The sequence below is a fragment of the Paroedura picta genome, chromosome 2, assembly GCF_049243985.1.
Source record: "Paroedura picta isolate Pp20150507F chromosome 2, Ppicta_v3.0, whole genome shotgun sequence".
In the NCBI taxonomy this organism is placed as follows: Eukaryota; Metazoa; Chordata; class Lepidosauria; order Squamata; family Gekkonidae; genus Paroedura; species Paroedura picta.
In genome coordinates, this window is record NC_135370.1 from 38,854,396 (window position 1) to 38,873,624 (window position 19,229).

Consider the following 19,229-nt stretch of genomic DNA (forward strand, 5'->3'; position numbering starts at 1 on the left):
AAAATGGTGGTCAACAATGGCTGACCATACATGAAACACCAATCTATCCCTAAGGACAATAAGGGTGTGTTTCCTCAGTGATCCCTTCTTTCTATCTTCTGCCCTCTGTTTTGTATATGGATTTTAGTTCAATTTTTCATTGGTTTTTATGGTTAAAAACAAAGAATTATAGAGCTGGAAGGAACCACAAAGGTAATCTAGTCCAATCCCTTGCACAAGGCAGGAAATTCACAACCATCTCCCCCCCACACACACTCCCCCAGGATTTCTGGCTGATCTGGAACAAAAACCCTTCCTGACCACTAAGTGGTGATCAGCATTTCCCTGAGCATGCAAGAAAGGGCCACAAGAGCTGACCACTGGTTCTTCTCTTCCTGCCCTCCCTCTCATGATCTCCCTACATTCACAGAATTAGCATTGCTGTCAGATGGCCGTCTTGCCTTTACTTAAAAATCTTCAACGATGGAGCCCACCACCTCCTGAAGAAGCCTGTTCCAGACAATTTCCGCACAAGGAATTTGCCCCTGCCCAGCCTCTCATTGATCGCAGGTTTTAATGCTGCCTCCTCATGATGTCGGCAGCAACCCGTAGCTTTCCAGTGGTTGGTGCGAGATTTTATCCCCTTTGCCTCATGATGAGGGAAAGCAATAGAATCTACTTCCACTTTCTTGTCATGGTGCACAACAAGGCACAAACAGGGGCAAGCCTGTCTGAAAGAAGAAACGCTCAACAGTCTCACTACCATTTTGTCCTCCCTCGCACTCACCCTCCCCTCTCCATTTCCAGATGTTTTGGGACATCAACTGAAGCAAGAATTTGGATGTGATGTCACCAACTTTTTTTTCTCACTCTTTCCGAATTCTCCTCCTTATTTCAGCCTCTGCACTCCGTGGCTTTTGTCCAGGCAGGTTCCATGTTCAGAGGAGGAGGAGGAGGAAGAGGAAGAAGAGTTGGTTTTTATATCCTGCTTTTCACTACCGGAAGGAGTTTCACAGTAGCTTATAAACGCCTTTACTTTCCTCTCCCCACAGCAGACACCCTGTGAAATAGGTGGGGCTGAGAGAGCTCTGAGAGAACTGCTCTGTGAGAACACTGAATTACAACTTTTGTCCATTAAAACATAAATTACTCATTTTGGAACAAGGAAGGCCATCTTTAAGTCTTTCTAGTTCATTCTTTATTCAGAGGCTGGCCAGTACCATCAAAAAAAGACACTGGGAAAAAAACTATGCCCTTACCTCATAGCCTCACCAATTAAAAATTTGCTGTGTCTGATTAAAATAAATCTCTAGCATTTTAAACTGGTTTTATAGAACCCTCAGCAAAGATATTTCCTGCTACATTTCAAACTTAGGTACCAGAACTGAAGAGGTGGGAAAATGCCCTTCGTGGTTTTATAAATGCTTGTCGTCAATCGCATGGAAAATGCTGGATGAGTTTGAGTCCACTGACTTTTCTCACACTGATGCAGTAGAAGGCTGAGATGGACATTCTTTTATCAAAAGCAATGCAGGAACTACTGTTTATATACTCTGTTTTGGTGGGTTCTATTAGTGCAAGCTTCTGGATTTTAAATCCTGGCTGCAAAGCAACTGGGAAGGTGGGGTTTTGCATGCGGGATCGGCACAAGGTAAAATTGCCAACTCCAGGTTGGGAAATTCTGGGAAATTGGGGGCAGAGCCTTGGGAGGGCAGAGTTTGGATAGGGGAGGGATCTCAGAAGGCTATTATGCCATATAATCCACCTTCCAGACCAGGGGTAGTCAAACCGGCCGTCCAGATGTCCATGGACTACAATTCCCATGAGCCCCTGCCAGCATTTGCTGGCAGGGGCTCATGGGAATTGTAGTCCACGGACATCTGGACGGCTGCAGTTTGACTACCTCTGTTCCAGACCAACAACATATGTAATACCAAGAGATTTCCAGGTCACACATGGAGGATGGGAACCCCTGTACAATGGGAACAATTGGTCTCTGGCATCTCATGACTGCTTTTCATTTCATCGGTTTTAAATGTTGGTGGAAATCCGGGAGTGACAATCCACGCCTCCAAACCTGTGTATGATAAGGTTAAGTGAATGCAACTATAGCCAATGGGTTGGATCCAACTGACTTTTCTGCTGGTGAAAAAGGGAGGAGGGCCCTAACTCAGTAAGATTACAAATTGGAGATAATAGAATATGCATGTAACAAATGTGGGGGCAGAGACTGGAATTTTATTTTGAGGGGGAGGGGCAAGATTGAATGAAAAAGCTGGATAGATGCAGCCCAAATCCCCCCACTTCTGGGGGTGTGAGATTAGAAGGGTGTTTACAGAGGAAGAACTGCTTCACTCTTTCTCTGCTGGTGGTTTTCCCTCAGAAAACAACTGGCCACAAGGTACTTGTCTTCTCAGAAAGGAAAAAAGGGAACTTGTATCTTTTGCACCAGGGACAAAAAAACCAACTGGAACTGCAACTGTGATTAGAAAAATGGCCCATCTGTTCTTCCCCCATGCAAATGCAAAAAGAGAATTGCCCTACTCAGAATGGCCTCCTGTCACTTCAGAAAAAAAGTTGGAGAATCCGCAATTGAACCCTAAATGGAAGCAGGACTGGATGCCATGACTGCAGATCAAATAGGCTGGGTAGGTAGCCCCCTCCCCGCCTGGAAACATCCCTATCTGACCTACAAGTGTCATTCCTTGTGAAGTAGCAGGCATGAGATGGCCATTCTTTTATCAAAAGCAATGCAGGAACTACTGTTTATATCAGGGATAGTCAAACTGCGGCCCTCCAGATGTCCAGCGAATGCTGGCAGGGGCTTCTGGGAATTGTAGTCCATGGACATCTGGAGGGCTGCAGTTTGACTACCCCTGGTTTATATACTCTGTTTTGGTGGGTTATATTAGTGCAAGCTTCTGACCTGCAAGTGTCATTCCTTGTGAAGTAGCAGGCATGACGTTTTCCACAGCTCCCACAGAGCCTGGACATCCATCTTCATTACAAATGAATATTTATCCTAATGACTGTGTAACATTCCCGTTGCTTTCCCTTACAGCCAAAGGCAGCCGTAGCTGTACTGCAGGCTTCCCCAAACCCTGCCATTGATTAACTAGCAAACGGTGAAGAAAGCACACTCTTTGATCATCATCTTCATTATTATTACGCATTTTAAAATCTGCTGCTGGCATAGAAATGTTCATATTTGCCTGTTTTGCATTTGGTTCATCGAGCGACAACACGGAAACTCTGCCTTGTTTTCTACACGGACGAAGCCGATTCCAACAGCTTTGGTATGCTGCAGAGCAGCAAGGAGGAAAAACAAAATATATCGAACTTCAAAGAAACTCTGCAAAAGGCCAGCGGTATAATCCATAATATACATTATTATCTGTCAGGTGTTTTATTTAAACCCATGTTGGGTAATAAAGTATTGAAGAAGAAGAAGAGTTGGTTCTTATAGGCCGCTTTTCTCTACCCAAAGGAGTCTCAAAGCAGCTTACAACAACCTTCCCTTTCCTGTCCCCACAACAGACACCCTGTGAGGTAGGTGAGGCTGAGAGAGCCCTGATATTCCTGCTCAGTCAAAACAGCTTTATCAGTGCTGTGGCCAGCCCAAGGTCACCCTGCTGGCTGCATGTTGGGGATTGGGGAATCAAACCCGGCTCACCAGATTAGAAGTTGGCGTTCCTAACCACTACACCAAGCTGGCTACATAAATACTCTGTTGGAGTTCACATGAATTCCATACAGCTTTCTGCCCAGTGCAGCCCTCTGCACTCACAACTACCTGCCACCCACAGTGACCCCAATTTCATGCAAATATCTCGCTTGTCACTGTGCAAGCTCATAGCAGCCGACAGTTTTGTAGAACCTGGTGCAGACATGGGTTCCTCATATCACTGAGGTCTGTTAATCAGTCAGCAACGAGGTGTTTGAGCAACAAGCAACGACCCCCCCCCCGTCTACTGCATCCTCATTCCCGTGCAATTACATCAGCAAATTAAACTTGCAGGGTTCTGGCAGATGATAGATTAGGACAGTGCATTGATGCGCTTCTTGACTTTGTGGAAGGCCTATCATGATTAGTTACATCTTTTTTCCATGTAAACCCAGCAGTTAACAATGAAAAGCAAACTAGAACACAAAGAACTGCCTTTCCACCACAGAGTGAGTCCGTGGTTTCCATACTGTTTCTGCACTGGAGACTTCATGCTGCAGGCTGGATTTGTGGCAGGTTGCCTTGCCTCTTCCTGCTCCTGCACAGGGGAGCATTTGGCCCAGTGCACATAATCCGCCCCAGATTTGTGCTCCCGCACAGGAGCCAGGGCAGTGAAGCTCCCAGTGCGGAAACAGTCCCTGAGAACTTTCTGACACGAGCTAAATACGAATACATTTTATTGATTTTATTTCATTGAAGGGCCCTTGATTTGAGTGCCAACTATTGAGTTACGAACTGAGTTAGCCTTACACGCCTCTTATATTTTCTTCTGACTTTTGTTTCGTTTTCACCCAACAGGGTCCCGGTTCTGAAGGTAAAAATTATTCCCAGTTCGTTTAGTGCGGGGTGGGTGTGAGCTCTCATAGCTTAGCACAAATTAATTCTAGAGTATGCTGTCTTACTGGGAGAGTGGCAGGCAGCATCTTGGAGCGGAAAATAGGCACCCCAAGTGGGTATGTAATGGTGATCCCTCTGACCACCGTTATTATCTCTGTGAAGAGCAATTTATTTTTTTTCCTGAGCTCCCTGGGAATTAGCTACCCTTTCACAGCATAACTGAATTGTCCAGAAGAGTGGGGTCCAGTGTGGCTTATATTATTTGGGTTGCTTTTTTTTTTTTGTGGGCACCAGGAACAATATTCTGAAGTTAAGTCTATAACAATGTAAAGCATGATCTTCAGAAGGGCCAGTTTATCCATGCAGTACATGTACCACATGCTACGGGCCCCACATTTCCATGGGCCCCATGTCTTACTTTCCTTGCTTCATGAGTCAGAGCCATAGCTTCTCTCCTCTCCACTTTTTCCTCTTTAAGGACCCTCAGAGTGACACCCCTTTCCACTGTTGGGGGCCCCTCTGGCCCCAGTCTGGCTGTGCCTACCACAATTGTACTCTGCTAGGGCCCTGCGAATCCTTAAACCACTCCTGACCTTCAGTCTACTGGGATAATTTACATATGTAAATTAAACTAGCAGGATATAGCAGAAGTTGGATTAAGCCAATGCATTACTTTACCACTTGGATGTGTGAAAGTTCTGTCATGGACTGGTTATATGCCTTCTTGATGCGAATCCAGGGCACACCAATGAAAAGTGAGCTGCAGTATAGAGAATGTATCACTTATATACATCTAACTACACCTTTAACTGATTGTACAAATATGAAGTGGAAAGGCTGCCAACATATTAGGAAAACAATTTAATGAAAAATATGGATATCTTACGTTAGGAGAGGCATTGCTGGATTCGACTTTAGTCACTGCCGCCTGGTACAAGGCCATCCTTTCCTTCAGGGAGACAAGCTCCTGGCACTCCAGGGGCACCTTATCACTCTGGTTAGTCCTTCTTTTTGAATGTCCACTTGCAGATTTCTGACAGCTAACAGGAGCTAAAAAGTGAGAACAAAAGGATATAAGCAAAAGGACCTGTCTTTAGTAAAGTCAACTGTATCTATTGCAAATAAGCAAGGTTAGTATTTTCTAACGTTTTCCTACACGTCATTTCAGGTTATGTTGCATCCAATCCTCATGGCTGCTGTTGTGCATAGTTATGCCTCTGAGTAAGGTGCAAGATATCCAGGTCTTTTCTCCATGCAAATAAATGATCAACAGATAATCTGGTTTTTGGATCAGTGAGTGGAAAAAAGATAAATTGGAGGCAAACAGAACTGGATTGAAGTAGAGGAAAAGTCTAGATTGGACATTTAGAAAAATAAAACAAGAATACAGTAAACTCCAACTTTAAGAGGCAGCCACGTTGTGGTATATCCTACCCATATTCTACTCAGGAATGCTGGGAATTCTCAGTGAATGTGTTTGGCAAATCTATTTCAGCACCCATGGATGGGCATGGAGCAACTCCAACAGCTGCCTACATCCAGCTGATTGGGGAAGAAGGTTGCAGTCTGTTCTTATCTTATCCCCCCCCCCTTCAGCAAAATGGCTGCACAGTGAACTTGCAAAAAGGAGCTCTTTCCTCCCCTCCAAGCTGGATGGGGACAGAAGCAATGCTTTTAATGGATGCATTGCAACAGGGAAGATGGGAAGAGCAAGGTTTTTTCCTTTCTTCTGAAGCCCAAGCCAACAGCTTTGGGTAGGGAGAAGAGACGGAAACTTAACTGGGCTTCTGAACTGGGGCTCCATTCACTGCATCTTAACAAGTCTGAGAGACAGCAAAGTTTCTAAGACTAGAGATCACCTAGGAGTTGCCTTCTGATTTCCCTCCCTTCCTAAAAAGCTTTTCTGGGTACAGAGCAAAGCCGGATATCAGAAGCTGACTCCCAGCTGATCTCTCATCATCTGGGAGTCAGCTCATGATGCCGACATGCAGCCTGTTCTTGCTAATACACAAACAGGTTGCAAGCAGCCTGTTGTTTAAACAGCTGCCTGATCACCAGTGGTGGAGGGGAAGTGAGCTGAACTGGCAGGGGTCGTAGCATCCCTCAGTCCACCATTCCATTGAGCAAAATTTGAAGCTTTCCTCCAGCCTAAGGAGACTTCCTCAGATGGAAGAAAAGCCACTTAGGGTGGAAAAAGACTGGAGGAATGCTTGTTGAAGAATGGTTGGATCCACCCTGTTATGTGCGTGACTGGTCTGTGCCTATATATTTTGCAGATGTGTGCCGAGAAGGCGATAATTGCCAACCCACCACAAGATCCGTGCTGCCTTGCAAATGCATGATCCAAAAATGTCAGTGGTTATGATGAAGGTAGATGAGTTCAGACGGGCACAATATAATAAATGCACATTCAGAAAAAGTACAACACATCCTGCCTTAATGCCTAGCCATGGCCCCCTAAGCAATCTTGAGATACATGAGTGGAATTTAAGGCAGGCTTCATGGTACAGATTATGCTATGTTTATTGTATTGTTTTCTAAATTCCGTAGGCCCACGTTATTACATGGTTTATTGCATGCAATTTAATGTTTTGCTGCACTGGTCTCCATTCATGAAGTTTCTACTTTATTGCTTGTATTATTTTGTATTTTTAATGCCATGTTGTCTGTTTATGGTCACAGGGGAGTCATCGCTGGGTGCACGCATCTTACTGCCTTGTTCTTAGTTGTAATGCACTGCAAGCCTTAGCGAGACAGGTGGTCTATAATAAAGTAAATAAATAAATAATATGCTGCTGTCCATACAGCAATCATGTACTACTATTTTGCATGCTCTAGTGTGATTTTTTTTAAAACCCTTAGCAACAGTTAATTATTTTCATCTCCCCCTGGAACACTGCAAAACACAGTCTCGGTGTAATGGCTCAATACTCCCTCGTCCAGAGGTTCCTCTGGTAATTCTGCAAAACTGCTTGTAAAAATGCAAAACATCCATTGTTTCCTCCATTAACCTGACAGCCAGGTCAGCAATTTCCTTTGCAAGCAGCAACAAATGAAAATATTCCTGTCAAATGCGAGCCTCTCCTTGTCAAAATATACTTCCTTTATTTGCAGCTGCACTTCACCGTTTTAAAACTCTTAGCCAAACTGCAGTATGACCTTTTGGCCCAAGGACAAGAGAAAAATATGCACCTGTGTGTTTAACAAAAACCACCTTCTCAATTACGCCTGTGCTCAATAATTCAATCCATACGTTTAACACTGTTTAAAACTCTATGGCTGAAACAGGAAGGGGGGGGGGGGAGATGACGCAGACCCAGACTCAAGTTTAGAATTTAAGACATTTCTTATGCAACAAAAAAAATGACTCCAGATTACATGCCACTTCCATTCCTTTTTCTATAAAGCTTGCAGATGAGAAGGTCATAGTGATTTGTACTCAGTATTAATTTGCTTTAAATCCTTTCGTTTCATGTGTTGTTTGTTGCTTCGGCTTTGATCACAGTAGGCAGTGTGAGGCTGGGAAATTGTTAGTCTTGCCGTGATTTATGACATTCATTGGTTTACTGGGAGCCCAACAGTGTTTTTGGCATCTCTTAACCCGCACTTTTTTTTTGAGTTATGAATCACAGCTTTGATTTAGTAAAAAAACAAGTTAGTTAACATCAGAGCTAGATCTAGTTCATAAAATACTCAGAATTTTAAGTATCTGAAAAACATACTTCTGAGGCGGCTCTGCAGTGGTGTGGTGGGGGGCAGGCTTAAAATCCCAATCTGATTAGGTGTGTGCATTCGGTTTGGATAAACTTAAAAATATCCCAGATCAATACTGATTCAGGGTTGGGTTGGGTTTTTTGTTTGTTTGTTTAGTTTTTACCTGAATTGAGATTTTTTTTTGAGACCCAAATTCCAAATCAATTCAGCTTTTGATTCAGGATTCTCGAATCCTTGGTTCAAGTTTCTCAAATCAATTCAGCTTTTGATTCAGCATTCCCAGATCAATTTGGCTCCTTTATAACCTAGGTAAGTCTGTGGGAAATCTATCTTATCTATTAAGTGCTCTGGTGGGGCAGGGTTTGAGGTAGAGGCGCTAAATTTACAGCTGGAGCTTCTCCTCAATCCCCCCCCTCCAATTTCGATGGAGACAAATTGATTCGAGAAACCCGAATTTCAACATACCTGAAGCACTCTACCAAACCAGCAATTCAAGATTTACTGTATTAATTTGGGGGTGATTTGGCTCTAACCCCCTGAAAAACACAACTTTTTTTTGCACACCCCTAATAACTGGCTTGTCACAGTCATCCAAATTGGGCCTTGTACACACCTGGGAATTACAATCTGACCATGGAACAGGATTAGGTTGGCCATATAGGTAACATGAAGATTCCATAAGGTATCATAGGTCTTTCATCTCTGCTCAGCCCTCCCCCATGTGGACTGGACCCTCTAGCAATACCACATATTCCACAGTAATTTAGCACCCTTTCCAGAAATTGCGTATATTAAGGGTCCTCAGACTATCATATTGTGATTGCTGTAAGGGCTGTCTGCTGAACAGGAATAGTGGATATAAATCCATTCCATGTTACTTTTTGGGGTATTTCTAATAACCGAGCATGGATTTTTCTTCCTGGTTGTTGATTAACAGTCTTTTTAGATGAATAGCACACAGGCCATAGTCAAAAACTTTCCTGAACTCAAGATTCATTGTTCCCATTGCAGAATGCAGATATTGGTTTGATATAAATTGTTAAAGGATTGGGGTGTAGACTGTCTTTTTTCAGATCTAGAGGCAATCCTACTTCCAATGGAAACAAAAGCACTCTGGAACTGTAGGTATCTAAAGACAGTTTTGGGCTAAGGATGGCAGCCTCCATATAGGACCTGGGAATCCCCCAGAATTACAGTTGCAAAGATCCATTCCCCTGGAGAACATTGATGGTTCGGAGGGTGGACTTGATGCCATTGTACCCCACTGAGGTCCCTGTCCTCCCCAGGCTTCATCCCCAAATCTCCAGAAGTTTCCTGACCTGGAAATGGCAACCGTACCTCTCCATAGTTGGCATATACGAGATCTGCAGTGTGCATAATTGAACAGAATATAAGGGGTGGCCTGCAGGGGACATCAGAGGAGATGTATATTTAGCATAGATAGGACAGGAACTTCCTGATGATTTTCAAATTATCTTGTGTCCTGATTGACTGAAAAAGAGTCTTCCTGGGTTTTTTAAGCACATGTCCTCCCTGCTTGCCTTCAGAACAGCAATTGAATGAAGAATGACTGCAGACAATAGCTACCTAGGTGGCTAGGTCTCTTCTTTCTCCTTTCTATTCATAGTTGTTTCTTTTCTGAATAAACACTTAAAAAAATTATTACATGTATTTACCACATTCTCTTGTGGCTCTGTTTTTTTGTTCTGTAAGCAGCCTGGTGTTCCACATTCTCTGCATATTTAAACATTGCCCTCACCCATCCCCTGCTGTTGGCCAGGGGGAAATGTGACAACCCAAGTTTGGGCTTCAAGCTCTGGTGAACAGCTTCTGAACCTTTTACTTATAGTAAGTCACGTAGCAACCACTCAAAATTTGATTAATGTACACAGCTTTTCTTTTATGCCGCCAGCCACACTGTGGCTTCCATACTTTACAGACTGAAACAACATTCTGTTGCTTTTTTTAAACGTTCTTGAAAAATTACTCCTGAACAGCCCACTTCCAGAGGGTGTTGCCTGATAGACAGTAAGTGAACGCCTGAAGCCAAAAGGTGGTTGGTTGAAAATCATTGCATGAAATTCAAGCCTCCCACTGCCACCTATTGCTTCCTGTCCTGCATTGGCTCCATTGGGTTACCGGGTCTCAATGCCACAATGACAGCTGAAGGCACAACTACAGAGGTCCCCTGCTAGGGGCATCGAATCTAGAACTAGTAACCTAGAGTTCCTTTGTGTTCCTCCTTTATCGGTCCACTTCCTTCCTGCCAAATAGCCTCATCTCTGCTTTATAACTTTTGCCTCTTTCACACAACCATAGAGTTGGAAGGTAGCTCCAGGTTCATCTAGTCCAACCCCCTGCAGAATGCACGAAATTCACAACTACCTGCCCACCCACAGTGACCCCAATTCCATGCTCAGATGATGCCCCCCCCATAAAAAACCCAGAATCCGTGGCTAATATGGCTTGGAGGAAATTCACCTCCCTACCTCAAAGTGCTGATTGGCATTTCCCTGGGCATACAAGAGCCAAGCATGGACACAATCCCTTTTGCCCAGCTGCTTACAATCTGCCGAAATCCTACCACCAACTGAGGAAGCCTGTTCCACTGGGGGACTGCTCTGTCAGGAACCTCTGGGTGTTTATCTAAAAAATTCTTTTGAATTTATTTCAACACATTGGTTCTGGTTCTACCCTCTGGGGCAACAGAAAACGATTCTGCTCCATCTTCTATGTCAGGGGTAGTCAACCTGTGGTCCTCCAGGCAAATGCTGGCAGGGGCTCATGAGAATTGTAGTCCATGGACATCTGGAGGACCACAGGTTGACTACCCCTGTTCTATGTGAAAGCCCTTCAAGTACCTGAAGATGGATATCATATCACCTCTTAGTTGCTTTCTCTACAGGCTAAACTGACCAAGCTCTTTCAACCTTACCTTGTAATATATAGCAAAGAATCTCCATTATCAAGATCACCTCTCCCCATATACCCTTGTTAGAGCTTTACACTCTCAAACAGCGAACATCCTGGTGGTCCCTGGCCCAAATAAAGTGCGCATTTTTGCAACCAGGGTCAGGGCCTTTTTAGCCCTGGCCCCAACCTGGTGAAACACTCTGCCCACTGAGATCTGGGCCTTGAAGGACTTCTTTCAGTTCTTTAAAACCAGTAAAAGTGAGTAAAACAGGCTTATGGCTGTTTTACTCACTTTTACTTGAAGGATTTGCCTTCTATTGTTGGCCTCCTGCTCTAACCCACTCCCACTCCTCAAACCGTATCCATACACTGCTGAGTTTAACTTTTAAAATTTGACATTGTCTTAGTTTTAAATAATGTTATTAATATTACTAGCAGAAAAGCCCGTTGTATGTAAAAATACAACGGGTGCTAGGCTCCTCCTCCTGCCCTGGGCAGACCAGCTGAGGCCTGGAGAGGCCACAGTGGGTCTTTTCAGAGGGGGGGAATGCAGGTGGGACTCCCCTCTTTTCTCCCCTCCACGCCGAAAAGGCTCTCTGTGGCCTCTCCAGTGGGCCTGCCTTGGAGCGGGAGGAGTGCTGGAGGAATCTCCCTTCCTCCTTCTCTCCATGCCCTGAACATGCCTCAGCGGGCCATTTTCAGGTGGGGGAAGAACTGGCAGGACCTCCTTTCACCCCCTCCCCTCCCCCAAAAGGCCTGCCAAGTCCTCTCCAGGCCTGGATGGGCATTTTCGGGACAGGGGTAGCACTGGCAGAGATTCCTTCCTTCCTTGCAGCCTGGGCGGCCTTGCCAAGGATAGGGAAGGCTGCAGCCAGAGCTGCTCAGGGAATCGGGAGTGCTGGTGGGGACTGGCTCACCCTCTCCCGCTGGCAGCACTGCCAAGGCCTGGTGAGGCTGCAGCTGTGGCTGATCGGGGTGGGGGCGAGTGCTGGCGGGGGTAACCCCTGGCAGGGACAAGCACTGGCAGAGGCTTCCCTCCCCCACTGGGCCCGCAGTCAAATGCCTCCTAATTTACGTGTCATCTAGGGCAGGGGTCACCAATCCCTGGTCCGCGGCCTGGTACCGGGCCACCAGCAACCGCGCCTGCCTCTTCCGCTGCGAGAAGCTTGCCAGGCCCCGAGTGAAGCGGCTGCCAAAGCAGCCGCTTCACTCGCGGCCCGGCTAGCTTCCTGCTGTGAGAGGGGGGGAAGAGGCAGGCGCGGCCTCCGGCATGCCAGCGGACGCAAATGCGCATGTGCGGCTACTCTGCGTGCGCATTAACGCCACCTGCTGGCAAAAACGTGTATGTGCGTGGCCGGGCCGGCAGCTCTCCCTCAACCCCGAAGGCGGTCCTCAACCGGAAAAAGGTTGGGGACCGCTAATCAAGGGTACATATGACTCTCCCACCACCTCTCAAGTCAACAGAAGAATTGGGTAATCCGTGGTTTAAATATATTTTCAATTATTTTAAAACTTATTGAACTAGTAATTAATTTTATCGGCATAGTCTATTTTTTGTATGCATTTTATCTTGATGTAATTCTGCCCTAGGTCTTCAGAGACAGTGCAAACAACAAATGTAAATATCATCCCTAGGCATGGTAACTACAGCAGTGCAAAGCAGACACCTAAGTGAAATTATCCCCCTTTTAGCCCATTTACTTCAACTGAGCAAGAAGTGTCCAACTCTGCTTAGGATTGCACTGTCAATTGTCTCAAGAGGCAGGGAACTGCTGATATGTGCCATATTGCTAAGATGAAGTCCAGAAGGTAGCAAAACAAGCCCCGTCCTTTTTTGTAGGCTTACAAAGCTGGGCCACAACTTTACCTTCAGTTTGCAGAATGTCAGTTCAAACCAAAGAAGAAGAGTTGGTTTTATATACCACTTTTCCTCTACCTTAAGGAGTCTCCAAGTGGAGTGCAATTACCTTTCCTCATAGCAGGCACCTTGTGAGATAGGTGAGGCTGAGAGAGAGAGAGCTGAGAGAGCTGTGACTGGCTCCACATCACCCAGCAGACCGCATGTGCATGAGCAGAGAATCAGACCTGGTTCTGCATTGCTCTTAAGTAATGTGTCATAAAGGCTCAAAGTCCATTATTCTACAATGGTTCGAATATGGTTTAATATACGGCAACAAACTTCCCTTGTGAGAAAGCCATGTACTTACTCCTTCCCAAGAAACTGTCACTGAAGGATCCCTTGTTGGGTACTCTGAAGACGAGTGCTTAAAAAACACAGGTCTTGGGAGGTGCTGATAGGACAGCACGGTGGGGTTCTGAAACACACCAGCAGGTGGCGACTCTCCTACAGCTATCTGAGGAATAGGACAGATTTCAGATGGGTAGCCGGGTTGGTCTGAAGCAGCAGAACAAAGTGGTAAAAATGAATAACTGATGTTGAGATGAGATTCAGGTGGATAACCGTATGGGTCTGAAGCAGCAGACCAAAGTTTGAGTCCAGGGGCACTTTAATAGAATTCCTGTTCTATCATATCATAGCTTGAACAAAACTTGGTTGGTCTTAAAGGTGACCCTGGACTCAGACTTTGTTCTCAGAAATATGATGTTCCAGTGGCCCATAGGATGTACATACACACAGGTACATCCAGGTGTGTGTTTGTGCTTTCTCTGTCTCTCTCTGTCTCTCTTGCTCACACACACACAGTGAATTCCTTTGGGGAAAAGTTTCCTTGGAATTTCTTCTGTATTAGTGAGACTGGAGGTGAAAGATTTGCTCAAAATCCCAATTAGTCATAGTGTTGAATAAAGAACACTGGAAAAAAATGTTGGAAGAGCATTGGGATTCTTGCAAAGGACCCTTTTCTGCTGCATACTGTTAAAAAATAAATAGCTGTACTCCTGCGTCCCTATGACTAGATGTGTCCACAGCATACCATTCCTTAAAATTATAGGGCTTCCTTGAGAACAATGGCGGCAGCCAGGGAAAGAGAAATGTGAGGTACAGCAGAATGCAGCCCATATTCCAGCTCCTCTCGGCTTCATATACAAAGCTAATGTATGCTCCTTGATCTGGTGGCACAGGGAATCTGTATAAAGCCACCTGCAGCTTGCTGGGAAGAGAAGAACTCACATGTGACCACCAGCAGGCTTCTGTGGGCACGTTCCTTATTCCTCCGTCCTATTCATACATAATTCACAGGATGCCTTATAAAAGCATCGTCACGAACACCCTGGCTCTTCATTTAGATGCAGTTGGGGGGAAAAACGGGGTTGTGAACATCCTGCGGCTCTTTAATAATCGATGGGTTGAGAAACAGTTGCCTGGTTCCCCCTACACACACCACGGCTGACGGTCATAGAGAATGGCACCGATCACGACTTTGTGGAAACTCTGATCCAGTAATGTGCCATTCCTATAAACAGGATGCGGTCTTCCGAAACAGGAAAGGTTAAGCCTGCGTTTTCTCAATTCACTGGAATACTCCATCAGAACTTTGCTGTTATTTCCCATGTGGATTGACCATGCTAACAGCTCTACCCAACCGAACTGATCTCCCGCTCCCTTTAAGGGGGGCTGCTGTGTGGACGTTCCATGGCTGACGGTTTTCCCGGAGCTATTAGAAGGCTCTGTGCATCGCGGCACGTTAGCCAGGGCCAGGTGGGGTGGCAACAGATCAATGCAGACATGCCATTTTCAACCCATCGCCATATATTTTAGATTAGAAAGCGACAATCGGAAATGGGCCCCGCCCCAGAGGGATGATAGGGATGTCAACGCTTTGAGCAGCTGGTAGAAGGGATCTCTGCAAATCTAAGAAGACACCCTGTTGAAATCGTTAGGCCAGCCTAGACCTTTGCATTTGCTTGGGGGTGAGGGCAAGATCCCAAAACAATCCATCAAGATGCTAATTTAATTCACTGGCCACGGATGTGCACAACAATCTGTCCTTTTTGGCCTGCATTTTAAACAGGTATTAGCGTGATGCTTTAGACACCATATAATTTTAGTTTTAAAGAATGACTCCTGGGACATATACTAGCATCTGGCCATGTCTCAATAGCTCGCCAGGCATTTATTGTTCAGGTAGCTGCAGTCGCTAAAAGGGTTGGTTTAACACACTGGAAATCTACTTCCTCGCCATCAATCAATATCTGCTCTACCCAATTAGCCTCTTTGTTTTCAAAAGGCATGCACAAAAGAGAGAGAGAAAAAACAAACAAACTAGAGTTTCTTTTTGCAGATAAATCCTCCTTTTCAAAAGTTTACGTCATACTTCATTAAATGAATGGGCTGTTGCATTTGGGAAAATATTTGAAGGGATGTGGAAATAGGTATAGTTTTACTCAAGACAAGGTAGCACCCATGTGGGAGTGGAAAATCTGGTAGCTCTGCACAAATTCCATGCTTCTTGATGTGAATCTCTCTTCCCTTTCCCCCCTTTCAATGGTTCGTGCTCCCAATGCTCATGCTACCAGAGCAAATTCTATCCTTACTAGGAAAGATGTTTTTTTTCTTATTTAATTTACAGTCCTATTTCTTCTACTCATATGGGGAGTCCCCAGAGTATGTACAAGCCCCTTCCTTGTCTGTGGGAGGCCAAACTGAGCTAGGGAGCCAGTGAGATCATAATGTGCATGTGTTCACTGTATATATTTGTTGTATATATGACAGCCAGCATGGTGTTGGTTAAGAGTGGCTGACTCTAATCTGGAGAACTGAGGCCCATTCCACACATACTAGATAATGCACTTTCAATGCACTTTAGAAGTAGATTTTCCTGTTCTGCACATGAAAATCCAGCTGCCAAAGCACATTGAAAGTGCATTATCCTCTGTGCGTGGAATTGGCCTGGGTTTGATTTCCGACTCTTCCTCATGAAGCCTGCTGGGTGACCTTGGGCCAGTCACAGTTCTCTCAGAATTCTCTCAGCCACCGCTCACCTCACAAGATTCCAGTTGTGGGGAGGGGAAGGGACTGTGATTGTAAGCCACTGGCCTATTATGCATGCCTGCTGAAACGGCGGCATGGAGAATGCGGATGAGGAAGAAGCAAAGCAAACCGCTTACGCACGGGATGGAACGCAATGGCAGCAAAACCCAAAGTATCCAATTATGCACGTGGCTAATCCGGAGCTGCTTCTGGTTGAGCCCTGGTCCCAGGAAGCTCCACTTTCTTCCGCATCTTGCTAACGCGGCTTTTTCGGCAGCACACGTTGACTCTGCGCCCGGTTGCCGCCTGCAATATGCATAATTGGTGGTTTTAGCTGCCGCTATTCCACCCTGAATGTGGACCTTCCACTCCATGCATAATGGGCCTCTGAGACTCTTTTGGGGATCTTCTTCTATATTATAAATTAATTTAGAAAACAAAAACTATGTTGGCACCCCAAGTAGAGTTTACTCTTTTAAGCCCATTGAATTCAATTGTCTAAGAATGCATAACTCTCCTTCGGATGGCATTTTATGGTCAAACCATTATAAGTTAGACAGAAAATCCCTGTAATTGTAAGTGTAATTGTAAGTGAAACAGAAAAATGGAAATGATATCTGAGAATAGGAGCAAATGATTAAAAAAACAAAACAAAACCCAGCTTCAAAGGCATTTTAAGAGTGTTATAATTCATCTTTTAACTTGTAAATTGTGATTGCGTTGTTCAAGCATTTGTGTTCTATGCCTCATAAGTGCAGACGCATTAAATAATGTTGCCGAGCCATCCTTAACTTAATGAGGGGGTATTTATTATTATAAATAGAACCACTGAAAATTGGATGCGTTGATTGCAAAACTAGCATCTACTCAGCCTCTCATTCCCATAATAACCGCGTCTGAATTACTCAGCTTTAACTTCAGGGGGGGGGGAAGGGGAGAATACATGATGTCATAATCAATACAACTTCATCCATCACAAATTCCTCGCCATTACAACAGAGGCATTCTCCCCTCCACAAGCCTCTATCTCTTGAGCCGTTATAGCTCCCTTTTATTTCCTCTTTTATAAATTAAGTCCAGAGAAGTAACAAATTCTGACAGAAGAACTACTGGGAAAGAATTGATAGAGTTGAGTGTACTCAAATGGCACATAAAGTGGGAACACAGTGTAATATTCAACCCCAAGAGTAATCCAGCCTACAACACAGGTGAGCCTAGTAGCATATCAATTAGTACAAACAGACAGGGGGAAAGCACATGTGAACATACATGAACATGAAAATACATCAAGGTCGGCATTGTCTACACCAGGGGCAGTCAAACTGCGGCCCTCCAGATGTCCATGGACTACAATTCCCATGAGCCCCCCTGCCAGCAACTGCTGGCAGGGGGCTCATGGGAATTGTAGTCCATGGACATCTGGAGGGCCGCAGTTTGACTACCCCTGGTCTACACAGAGGGGGCTCTCTGGCTGAGGTCTCTCCCGACATCTACTACCTGGCCCTTTTCAATGGAGATACCTGGGTTTAAACCTGGGATTTTCTGCATTCCACACAGACGCTTTCGGATGGAACCACAGCGCGTCCCCCTGCTAGCTTTTAAAATACCACTGCTCCTTTTTTTTTTTAATGGCTTTGTGGTTCTCAAATCCAGCCTGACTCGGATTGAATTTATTTCCCAGGGTCACCAAACATTTCCTAACCTCCGAAGGCGCCTTTTAAATTAATGAATGCGAACTTGGCATTCTGTTTAAATGTCCCTATGCGGACGTACAGGAATACTTGCCAAGTTCTCATGTTTATCAGCTGGATCCAAACCATGCGGGGGAGAGAGGGTCGCACGGCAATGACATTCTCCGCCGGCAGGCAGAGATTGATAATTTCTGCGGAGGGAACGCATTTCTTAGCAGGGTCAGGGTATTGGCCTCTTAAATCCTCCAAGGGAGCCGGGAGAGGCACAGTTTCCCCAATGGCAAGTGCCATTTGCCCCGTCACACAGTCATTACATTGCATGAGAAAACATGCTCAACGCAGCCTTACCAATAACCCACGATTACTCTTTCTTTTGAAAGGGGCAACCTCAGAGGCAATGGGAAGCGGCCCTGCTGGGAGGATCCCGTGTAACCTGTTCATTCGGTATGTGCAGCCACAGCGCCAGGAACATAATGTCTGGAAAGGCAACTGTTGTGAGAAAGGGGGTGGAAGATCCTCACTCATTGGATTCTGACCTATTTCAGAGCTCTCAAAGGGGCAAAAGGCATGTCGGTTTGGGATTACGGCCATCCCGTCCCAATTAGTTTAGGATCCTCTAGTAGTAACAACTTTATTTTTGTATCGTGCCCTTCCTGGTAGGTTCAGGGCGGGTAACGACAAGCTTTTTAAAGAGCCGTACAATCTGATTACTAAAACATTTAAAAAACGTTAAGAACTGCCTCCTCTTAACATTTAGACTTAACATCCCTTACTGAGGGATTAGTCAGAGCTCAGAGGGTTTTGAGTTTTTTTGGTGGAGAGGTTCTCAGGCAGGGAGGCCAGTGTGTGTCGATGCTATTTCCTGGCCTCAACCTCTGTCTTGCAGGCTCTCCTGAACTGTTTAAAGCAGGGGTAGTCAAACTGCAGCCCTCCAGATGTCCATGGACTACAATTCCCAGGAGCCCCCTGCCAGCATTCGCTGGCAGGGGCTCCTGGGCATTGTAGTCCATGGACATCTGGAGGGCCGCAGTTTGACTACCCTTGGTTTAAAGTCACGGAGATCCCTGATTCTACTCGGCAGAGCACTCCACAAGGGCAGTCAAGGCCAGTTTTACCTCTTTGAGGCTGGGGACCCCCATGTCTGAAGCAGCTATGTTGTCAACATTCAGGTTGAGTCTTTCTACCAATTTGAGTCCACAAGTTGAGTCTTTCTACTAATTTTGATCTTTTCAATCAACACATGCAAAAAACAAACAAACAAAAACCAACCCCAAACTTGCAGGGACACAGAACCCCACTGGGAAAAGCATCTTGTGACCAGCTTTAGTATTTGCATGGGAACAGACCATCGGTTGATAAAGCTTAGAGTCCTAAAGGACCATCCTAAGGATCGGGACACCTTCCTAAATCTACTCAAGTCCATGGGCCTGGAACTGTGTAA

The 19,229-nt window shown here is 45.3% G+C and overlaps 1 protein-coding gene across 3 annotated transcripts in view; it reads right to left on the reverse strand.

The window, feature by feature from the left end:
- The window catches only part of XIRP2 (xin actin binding repeat containing 2), a 115,147-nt gene that overhangs the window by 64,731 nt on the left and 31,187 nt on the right, over positions 1–19,229 (reverse strand). For all 3 annotated transcript variants that reach the window (XM_077319813.1, XM_077319814.1, XM_077319815.1), the window contains exon 2: positions 5,427–5,590. In XM_077319813.1, coding sequence (XP_077175928.1) covers positions 5,427–5,590 — 164 coding nt within the window. The remainder of the gene's footprint in view (positions 1–5,426; positions 5,591–19,229) is intronic.